Source organism: Lonchura striata, chromosome 17 (assembly GCF_050655825.1).
Source record: "Lonchura striata isolate lonStrDom1 chromosome 17, ASM5065582v1, whole genome shotgun sequence".
Taxonomy (NCBI): Eukaryota; Metazoa; Chordata; class Aves; order Passeriformes; family Estrildidae; genus Lonchura; species Lonchura striata.
In genome coordinates this window covers 12,131,608-12,141,989 of record NC_140719.1, presented here as the reverse complement: position 1 = coordinate 12,141,989, position 10,382 = coordinate 12,131,608, and the positions used below count along the sequence as shown (strand labels likewise).

General features: G+C 59.5%; 1 protein-coding gene across 2 annotated transcripts; it reads right to left on the bottom strand.

Moving 5' to 3' along the window:
- Positions 1–650: 650 nt before the first annotated feature.
- On the bottom strand, positions 651–8,062 carry LHX3 (LIM homeobox 3). 2 transcript variants are annotated; one of them, XM_085556274.1, is made up of 7 exons: positions 7,949–8,018; positions 5,265–5,436; positions 4,873–5,075; positions 4,543–4,694; positions 4,285–4,456; positions 2,362–2,807; positions 651–2,317 (listed from the first exon to the last, which is right to left on the bottom strand). In XM_085556274.1, exons 1-6 carry the CDS (start codon positions 8,016–8,018, stop codon positions 2,389–2,391), a joined length of 1,188 nt encoding a protein of 395 aa, XP_085412400.1. In that variant the 3' UTR covers positions 651–2,317; positions 2,362–2,388. The 2 variants fall into 2 exon arrangements, with proteins under 2 accessions (XP_085412400.1, XP_021399471.2); XM_021543796.3 differs by having other exon boundaries at positions 651–2,807; positions 7,949–8,062.
- Positions 8,063–10,382: the final 2,320 nt, after the last annotated feature.

Here is a 10,382-nt window from a genome sequence, read left to right as displayed (position 1 = left end):
GACACAGAATTCTTGAAAACAAAAACTCTTCTTTTCTCTTTCAGTGGAGTTCTGCGATCTGCTTGCTTTAAATCCCACCGTTTTCTATTTACTCCATAAATTTCCATAAGAAATGTCCCTGTGATGTAACTACAGGCTGGCAGCAACAGTTGTCTCTTTATTATTCACTTGTGGAGAAGGAAGGAGAAGCTGCCTAGCCCAGCTCTGGACTCAGGAGCTCAGAACTGAAGGAAACAAATTTTTGCCTGCGGTTTCTCCTGTCCCCGCCAGGGCTCTCGGAGTGGATCTCCTGGAGAGAAAAGTGGGATTTCTCTTGTTGGGTGAGCAATCGTTCCTTAAAACAGCGAGCATTTGGGGCATGCTCTGCTTTGGGCAGGCTCCCTGAGAGCAGAACCCGGGGTGCCAGGGGGGAAAGGAAGGAGGGGGCGATGAGCGTGGTGGGCAGCAGAGCCCTAAAACCGCCCCCATGTCCTTTAGAAAAGGCGAGCAACAAAAGCCGGGATGCCCCGGGGGTGCCCCGGGGCACGGGGGCTGTGCCAGGCGCTGGCAGCCCGCAGGGCACCCGCAGGTACCGGGCACAGCCCCGGGCTGGGCCGCTGCTCTCACGGGCACCTGGGAAACCTCGGGACAAATATTCCCCGATTTCCCTGGGGGGTGGGAAGCTCAGAGCCTGCGTGTGTTAAAAAGTGTCTTAAAAAGTGGCTGTCCTCAGATCCTCGAACCGGAGGGCTCAGCACTCTGCTCCCAGCAGTGTGACCACGGACACGTGGATGTGTCTTTATCTGGATATATATTCCTGTGTAAATACAAATATATATATTCATACGTTTGGTCAAACTGACTCCCTTAGGAGTTTTTTCCCTTTCTTTCTGAAAATATTCTGAAATATTTCCATATCTGTGTTTCACAACTTTCTGCAGACAGATAACATCAGACTCTATTTCCTGTTGCTGTGTCAGCCACCTCCTTTGCCACAAACGATGAAAAATAACAGTGTCCCATCAAAATCATGATTAAAGCCAGAACAGTCCTGCTCAGATCTCCCAAGGACTGCCAGCCTCCCATGTCCTCATTTTTTTGTTGTTCCAAAGCATTTTGCCCCTCTATTGAAAGGGAATATTTCAACACTTTGCTTGATCAAGTTTTAAGATCTTTTAGTTTCAGGCTTTTTATTTACTGATATTGATGTGAATTTAGCAAAAGACTATGTAAAGTTTAGCTGACAAATTTATTTGTAATCTTGAAGTATTTGATCATCAGAGAGAAAGCGAGAATATAAATAAAAGACACTGGACATCCACATAATCTACAGTTAATTCCATAATTTGTACAGATAACAATATACATATTGTCTTGCCTTTCCTCACAATCAGCTTGCACGATATCCGTGGAAATACACAAATGCCTGGAGCAGAGACGTGTCCCCAGGGAAGGGGGTGCTCCCTCCAGCAGTGCCTGGGGAAGGGCTCATCCTAAACCAGCCCGACCCCCCGAGAAGGTTTTTGGCAACAAGACATCAGGGTGATTTTTGAGACACTTTGCAGTAAAACTGATGCAAAGAAATTTGAAGGAAAAGCGTAAGATCCACAACCCAGATCCACCACCGGTGTCCCCGGGTCAAGAAAATTCACCTCTTGACCTCGTGATAAACGTGGAATTACTTGGTAATAAATACATCTATTCACGGTTTAATGCTTATATGGAAGAGTCAACCTAGCAATCTACAAATTAAAGAGGGGAGAAGCAGAATTAACATATGATTTTCATTTTACAAAGGAAAAGGGATGTTGATAAACGATTGGCATATTAAGAGCATTTCGTTTTAGAAAAGTTAATGTAAGTTCAAAGTAAAACAAAACATGCCGCATTGGTGCACTTTAAAAAAATCTGTTGGAAGAACAGAGAAGATTCCTACCATGGATTTCTGAAGTGATTCACTATGAACATTTCTCCTATAGAAATATAGACATTGTCACACCTTTCACCGTAGATGAGGATTTTATTTTCCCTTAAAAACGTTTCGGTGTGGATGGGTGCTTTGGAGAATGCACTGACAACAAAACGCAAAATACCTCATATCAAATCTGTAAAGCACAAGTCTTGGTGTTCGGTAAAGACACAAGAATCGGTTTGGTTGGGACGCTCCGGGTGCCGATGGTTGCAGTGGCAGGGCCTTTGTCCACCATCATCATCGCCACCGTCATGGCAGGGTCATGTCCGAAATCCCCTCTGCTCCCTCCGTGTCACGTTCCTGCACCGCTCACGGCTCATCCTTCTGTCCTTTCCAAGAGCAGGTGACATTTAACAGCACCGAGTCCTTCTCCTTCCAACAGCACCGAGTCCTTCCCCTTCCAACAGCACCGAGTCCTTCCCCTTCGACTGCCAGCATCAAAACTGAGCGTGGTCAACCTCATCCAGCCAGGAGGCCGGGCTGGCCGGGAAATCGGGGTACCCGCCGCTGCTGCCGGTGGAGAGGTCGGAGCTCGGTCCATTGCCAGCCAGGACCCTCATGGGCTGGGGCACGCCGGCTCCGCTCTGTGCCATGATGGCCAAGCCGCTGTCCGGGTACACCAGGCTGGAGATTAAGGGCTGGTGGCCCGGCAGGGGCTGCAGGGACGCCGGGGACGGGGCGATGCCGTAGGGGCTGTTGGGGCGCAGGTCGTGGTACTGCTCCTGAGGCGGGATCCCGCCGTGCTCCAGGCCAAAGCTCCCGGGGGTGCCGGCCTGCCGCCCCAGCGCCGGGGAGGCCTCGCTGAGGTTGCTGTAAATCCCGTTGGAATGGCTCATCTCGGACATGGAGGGCTCGTCTGGGAAAGGGAAAAGGACTGGTTTTACTGGGGGAGCAATGGAAGAGCACCAGTCACCCAGGAACTCCCACGAACGGCGGGTATAAATAGATTAAAAGGATGGGAGCTGAGCAGTCACGCTCTTCCACTTGTAATTCCTTATTATTCCCATCCTTGTCAATAAATCTTCATAGGCAGCCATGGGATTAATATTTTTTTCTGAATACAAACAACTAATATATCTTGGATTTTAAAAACATGCATAAAAAGTACTTATTAAAATATAAAACTGTGATTTAAAAATAATTCTTTAAAGGGGAAGTGAATTCGATGTCTTTTCACTTTTTGTTTCTATTTGGTTTTGATGTTTATCTTGAATTTTGATATCACTTTTAGGAGCTACTTGAAACAATGCAAGATAAATTCCCAATTATTCAGGAAAAGAGATATTAAATTAAAATATTTGTCTGGTCAGGACAGGCTAATGAAACCACAGAAACACAGAATGTATTTGTATGGCTTAAAAACACTCCTGAAAAATGAGTAATATTTTTTTAAGTTTCCAGAAAAAATTGTTTGTATTCGTTAGAAGCTTTATGGACAGTGAGAGCTGCTCTGTTGCCGGGGATACAAACCTGAGCTCTCAATAATTGTTCGACATTTTTTAGTTATTATTTATAGACTATTAATATTTAATGAGCTGATACACAGTGTGTATAAACAGACTCGAAAATCAAATTGTTTTTAGGAGCACAGGAGAGGAGCTGAGATGAAAAAGTGTGTGTTTATAAATACACAGTCTGTGTAAATATATACAGCGGCTTGCATTTCAGTTTCTCTCCCATTCCTGAAAATGATACAGAAATTTGGAATGGAGCACTGGGCTGGAGTTGGGATTGTGCAGAACGTGTTTCTGCAAATGTAACCCAGCCTGGGGCACTGTCCCTGCGGGTCTGGAGAGTGTGGGGTGAGCTGCTGCTGGTCTGTCCAGAAATTTTGGGTTTGTCACCAGAAACCTCGGCCCCAAAAAGGGGACACACTGCTGCAGAAGCCGCTTATTTCCTTTTTGCAGCACAGGAACAGCTCCCGCTGAAGAGTCCTAATGAGCAACTGCACAGATAAACCCATCCCTAAATACGACTTAAAAAAAAAAAAAAAACCAAACAACAAAAAAACAAATCACGCTCGTTTTCCCAGAAAAACATTCCGTGCTTCTGGGCTTCCCGTTTTTTGTATTTCCAAGGATCCCTTGAAGAGGCCGTGCCGGGCAGCGGCTCTGGCACCGCCGCGCTGCGCGGGGAGCTCTCCCCGCTCCCGGGCCCGGCCGCTCCCCGCGCTGAATCCCGCGGCTCTGCCCTTCTCCCGCCTCGGCCGCTCTGGTTTATCGCCGCAAATCCCCACCGCGGCCCCGAGGGGTGAAACAGCCGGGGCACGGCAGCAGCTCTGGGGCAGGACGCAGCCCGCGCCCGCAAAGCCCGGCTGGGGCTGCGGGACCCACCTGTGAAGGAAACCTCGGCGTCGCTGTCGGGCCCCTCCTCCTGGATGCTGTCCTTGTCGGACTTGGATGTCCCCCGGGATCGCTTCATATTCCTGAAGTACTGCCCCCACCGCTGCCTCCCCGCGTCCTTCTTCAGCCTTTTCTCCTTGGCCCTGCGGTTCTGGAACCAGACCTGCGAGCGGGGCACGCCGGGGAGCTCGGTGCCTGCGGGGCCGCTCCGCGCCCGCCGCCCCGGCCCGGCCCGGTCCCCGCGCTCACCTGCACCACCCGCATGTCCAGCCCCGTCTCCGACGAAAGCTGCTCCCGGACGTGCCGCGCGGGTTTGGGCGAGTTGTTATAAGCGTTTTTGAGGGTCTCCAGCTGCTTGGCCGTGATGGTGGTGCGGGGCCTCTTGGCCGTAGACTCAGCCTCTGCCGACACGGGGCGAGTTAGGGGCGAAGTCACCACGGGGGACGCGGGACCCCCCGACCCTCCCCGGTCCCTCCCTCCACCCTGCCGCCCGGTGTGTGAGCCTGTCCCGGAGGGCAGGAGAGCCCCGGGCCGCCTCCCTGCTGCCCTCGGGGGTGGAAGGGACAGGGCAAGGGGTACCTCTCTGCTTGGCCGTCTCGTAGTCCGCCTTGCAGACCAGCCTGCTGTCCTCCATGAGGTAGAACTCGTCGCCGGTGGCCAGCTGCCGCTTGCAGACGATGCAGGCGAAGCAGTGCAGGTGGTAAACGAAGTCCTGGGCCCGGCGCACCACCTGGGTCGGGGGGATGCCCTGCTGGCAGGCGGCACACTTCGTCCCGAAGCGCCTGAGCATGGGGGACAAGCGGCGGCCGCTGAGCCGGGCGAGGCCGGGCACGGTCCCCGCCGGGCCCGGCGCTGTCCGCGGTGCTCCTCCCGGTGCCGCTGTCCCGGTGCTGAACCCCGAGCGCGCCCGCGCTGCGACACCCACCCGCGGCCGGCCGCCCCCCGTCCCTTCCCGGGCCGTCCCCACGCACTTGAAGAAGTCTTCCTTGCAGTAGACGCCGTCCCCGCGGCTGAAGCACTTCTCGGCCAGCTGCGTCTGGCAGTCGGAGCATTTCAGGCACTTGCTGTGCCAGTGCCGGTCCAGGACTTTGAGGATGAACCTGTCCACGATGTGCTGGTTGCAGCCGGCGCACAGCGGGATCTCTGCGGGGAGGCAGCCCCCGTCAGCCCCGATGGCCCCTCCGCCTCCCCGACCGGCCCGGCCCGGCCCGCCGCCCCGGGGCTGCAGGTGACCAACGGCGGACGCGGGGGTGACCCGAGGAACAGCACGGAAAAAAGCATTATTCGTTCAAATTCGTTGTCGCGGCGTCGTGGGGAGCAGCGAACCCCCGAGCCGAGCGCAATCCGGGAGAAGTGCCCGGGAGAACCGGGATAAACAAGAAGGGAAGTGATGGAAACGGAGTTAAGTCCCCGAGCGAGCCGCTGGCAAAGCTATAATTATCCCAGGCTCTTTTTCCTTTTTCTAAACTTCCAAAATTCACCTGCGAACAACGGTGGGGTAGCCCGAATGGGGCGGGGAAAGAAACTACCAAAAATTACGAGAATTGCACTGAAAATGAAAACGCGGCAGTCTTGTCCCGTCCCCCTTTAGATACCGACAGAGATTATACAGAAAGAGATAAGGACACAGTTACGGAGAAATAGAGATATAAAAATAAACAGATACAGCAGATAAATGTACAGATATATATAAACATAAATATATAGATTTCAGTATATAGGTAGAGATAGAGATAAGTAGGTGAAAATATGGATATGAGGTACATAAATACGGTTATATCGGTATAGATAGAGGCGGAGAGATGCATGACACGGCTGTACAGAAACAGATGGGTACGGACACGAGAGCATTTCTATGTAAAGATAATTCTATAGATATAGGAGCTGGCTCGCCGTGCACGGGGGTAAGAGGTGGGGGTGATAATCGTTATCCTTAACAATTCACCGCGTCCAAACAAACAACCCCAGCAGCGGCAGCGCTAAAGGCAGCGGCCCCGGCCAGGACGGAGCTCCGGCGCCGGCAGCGGGCACGGTGGCACGGCACAGCCCGGCAAGGTCCCGGTCCAGCCCGCTCCGCGGCTCTTACGCTGCATGGCGATCCGCGGCCGCGGCAGCTCCGCTCCCTCAGGCGGGCCGCGGGCTCTGGCGCATCTCCCGCGGGGCGAGGGCGCAGCGGCCGCTCTGCCCCCGCCGGACCCCCCCAAAGCAGCGGCTGCTGTCCCCCGCTCCCAGCGCCGCCACCCCCGCGGCGCCGGGGATTTAATTCGCTAAAGCGGGTTATTTTTAGACGCCGGCCCTCGCCGCCGGTGCCGGTCTGAAGCGCCGGGCAGGGCATGGCGGCGCGCTGTATTTAATCCCCCCCGCCCCCGGGGCTGGCGGCACATCCCCTCCCGCCGCCCCTTCCCGGCTGCGCCCGGCGGGAGGGACGCGGCTCCGGGGAAACGAGCCCCGACGGGGCCGGCGGCGGGCGGGGGTCCCGCCGGGAGAGGCAGCGCCGGTCGCTGCCCCGAGCTCCTTGTGAGCCGCAAACCCCGGCATTTGTCCCCGGCCCGGGCAAAGCGCCCCACGGTTCGGGCCCCCCGGCGGCGCGAACCCCCCGGCACCGGCCCTCGGCCACGGTAAGCTCCGCCGAGCCCTTCCCGCTGCCTCCCCGGGCCCCGGCGGAGCCCAGGACCGCGGGGCCGTGAACGAGCGTCGTGTCCTGCGGGTAAAACGAATTTGCTCGTCCTTCGTTCTACCGGAGCGCAAGCAGCTCCCGGTCGCCGGGTCAAACGCGCATCTGCCGCGGCCGCGATGTGCGCACCGCGGAGAGCCCACGGGGACAGCCAGGGAAAAGCGAACCGGGGCTGGACCGGGGCACCAGCCCGTTCACGGCGGCTGCGGGGCCGTGCGGTCCGTCCCGCTCACGGTGACACCTCTGTTCCCGCACACCGGGGGGGACCCCGTCCCGGCTCGTCGTTGATTTTTTTTTTTTTTAAAGCCACATCAAAAGCTTTCGATGTTGGTGAGAACCGGGACGGCCCCGCTCTGGGACCGGACCCGCTCCCCCGTTGAGCCCTGAAGCTCCGGCCACGGCGGGGGAGCGCAGCCCGGTTCTCCCCGCCCCGCCAGGGCTGACCCTGTTCGTTCAATGGGACGGAAGAACATTTAAGAGAAGAATTAACGGAGTTTTTCTAAAGTGGGGAAAAAGCCGCGTGGGAGGCGGGCAGGAGGGCGCAGGGGGTCCCTACAATCGGAGGGAACCGTCGGGCGGCGGGAAGTCCCCGTTTTGTCCCTGTCCTCGTTGAGCGGGGAGCGGTGGGACCCCGGGGCAGGAGCCGCCGTTCCGCCGGGCCGGGCAGAGCTCCGGTGAGCTCGGGACAGCCGCCGCTTTTCCCCGGGATCCACGGACACCTGGAGCAGCGGCCGGGGGCAGCGAGGGGGGCTCTGATATCGGGGACGAGGCAGGAGAGAGCGAGGGGCGGGCGGGATGGAGCGGGACGGGCGGGACGCGACCCCCCGATGCCGTCGGGCCGCCCATCCCCGCACCCAGCCCCGACCGCGGCCCCGGCGGTGCCCTCGGGACACGGACGGAGCACGGCCGGTCCCGCGGCTCCCAGAGCAGCCACCGCTGCCTCCGCGGGGGGACGCGGAGATCTGCGCGCCTCCCCCTCACCTGGGCTCCGCGGGAAGGGGCAGAGCTCCGCTGCCTTCTCCGAGCCGGCGCGGACCCGCTCCAGCAGCATCGCGGCCTCCGTGGGCGCCGTCCGAAGTGCGCGGGTGGCTGCGGAGGAGTGGCGGAGCGGCGCGGAGGGGCGCGCAGGGAGCGGCGCGGGGCTGGGCGGAGCGGGGGGGCGCGGGGGGCGGGCCGGGGGCGGCACCGGGCCGCAGCTGGGCCGCGGTGCAGCGCCGGGCTCTTTAGCATCACAAAAGCGGCCGAGGGAGCGCTGTCCCCGCCGTCCCACGCGTGGCCGCGCCCGACGCGTGGGCTCGGGCTGCAGCCGCCGCCCTCGGGTGCAAAGCGGCCCCGGGAGCCCCGCGAACCCCCCGGCGGCAGCACGAAGGGGGTCGGGGCAGCCGCCGTCGGGGGGAGCCTCCGCCCGGGCCCGGCTGCCCCTCGGCCGCCCCCGAGCCCAGATTTCGTTTGTCCCCGCAGTGCGGGGCTCCCCTGAATCCGCTCGTGGGCAGCGGGGGAACTCTTTCCCCGCCGCAAATTAATTAACGAATTCATGCTTGATCCGCGGCCAGCGGCGTGCGGCGGTGCAGGAGGTTAATTGCGCTAATTGAAGACGGGGAGGACACGGACGGAGTGTGCGTGTGCGGAACACGCGGGGCTGTGCGGGGGTTTTGTGAGCGCGGCGGCCCTGGGGCGGTGCGGGAGCGCGGGGTGGGGGTCTGGCCGTGCACACGGTGTGGGGAGCCTGTGCCTGTGCTCTGTTCCACGGCACCTCGCGTTCCCGCGTGTGCGGAGCTCTCGGGGCGCTGCCACGGCCGCGGGGGCCGCGTTTGCCCGGGGAGAGCCCCGTGCGTGTGTGCACCGCTTGCCGCGGGCAGCCGGAGCTGATAATTGTGGTTGTTACTGTGAGCCCGTTAATCCCCCGAATCCCTTTACCTCCTGCTCGCAGGGGATTACAAATTAATAAAAGCAGCTTAAGGGCGGGAGCCTCCAAACTCACATATGCTCCTGCCCACGGCAGCACCGGGACTTTCGCCCGCTCCTGGGGGCGGCCGCGGAGCCCCCGGCGAGCCCCGGGCCCCGAGGCACCCAGCCCAGCCCACCCTCCCCTCCCCGGGTCCTGCGGGGCCGCGGGCCGGGTCGGGGCTGTCCCCTGGGATGGTTCGTCTGGCCGGGGACAGGCTGCAGCCCGCGAGGCTGGGAAATGCAGGGATTCCCTTTGGGGACCAGGATGGAGTCCCCAAATAAAGCACCCAGGAACGCCAGGCGGGAGTCGGGCTCCAGGTCCTGCCCGAGTGTGACCGGTACCGTGCTGCAGTGACACCGGGTGCCACCAGCTCGTCCCCAGGGCCAGGAACATCTGATGACCCACACGGTCCCTTCTAAGCTCGGTTTTAAAGTGGATTTTTAGTCTGAGCCTCTAAGGAAGCGCTTTGAGCAAACCCGGGTGTGGTGGTGCCGGTTTCCCCGGGCACGGGGCAGGGGTGGGGCAGCTGTGGCGGGCAGGACAGAGAGCAGGGGCTGTGTCCCACTCGGGACAGAGGGCAGGGGCTGTGTCCCACTCGGGACAGAGGACAGGGGCTGTGTCCCACTGGGGACAGAGAGCAGGGGCTGTGTCCCACTCGGGACAGAGGACAGGGGCTGTGTCCCACTGGGGACAGAGGGCAGGGGCTGTGTCCACTTGGGACAGGGAGCAGGGGCTGTGTCCCACTCGGGACAGAGAGCAGGGGCTGTGTCCCACTCGGGACAGAGGACAGGGGCTGTGTCCCACTGGGGACAGAGGGCAGGGGCTGTGTCCACTTGGGACAGGGAGCAGGGGCTGTGTCCCACTGGGGACAGAGGGCAGGGGCTGTGTCCCACTCGGGACAGAGGGCAGGGGCTGTGTCCCACTGGGGACAGAGGGCAGGGGCTGTGTCCCACTGGGGACAGAGGGCAGGGGCTGTGTCCCACTGGGGACAGAGGGCAGGGGCTGTGTCCCACTGGGGACAGAGAGCAGGGGCTGTGTCCCACTCGGGACAGAGAGCAGGGGCTGTGTCCCACTGGGGACAGGGGGCAGGGGCTGTGTCCCACTCGGGACAGGGGGCAGGGGCTGTGTCCCACTGGGGACAGAGGACAGGGGCTGTGTCCCACTCGGGACAGGGAGCAGGGGCTGTGTCCCACTCGGGACAGGGGGCAGGGGCTGTGTCCCACTCGGGACCAGCAGTGGCACCTGTCACCCCGTGGTGTCTCACGCTGTGACACCCAGACCCCACAGAAGTCCCTGTGTTGATCTCCCTGCACACCCTCCTGTGCCCTCCTGCTCAGGGGGCAGCAGGCACCAGCCCTGCCCATGGCCTTCCTCACTTGAGCTTCTGCCATTTATAAAAAACAACCATCAATAAAAACCAACCCACTCAAACCTTTCTTTATTCCTGGTTTATTTTCTCTTCCCTCC

Bases quoted from the DNA above. Each gene is read 5' to 3' on its own strand.
- LHX3 (XM_021543796.3), bottom strand. From the start codon at position 8,018: ATGCTGCTGGAGCGGGTCCGCGCCGGCTCGGAGAAGGCAGCGGAGCTC. The intron at 5,437-7,948 runs GTGAGGGGGAGG...GCCTCCCCGCAG, and splicing joins CCCCTTCCCGCGGAGCCCAG to AGATCCCGCTGTGCGCCGGC. The intron at 4,457-4,542 runs GTGAGCGCGGGG...CCCCGCTCGCAG, and splicing joins TGGACATGCGGGTGGTGCAG to GTCTGGTTCCAGAACCGCAG.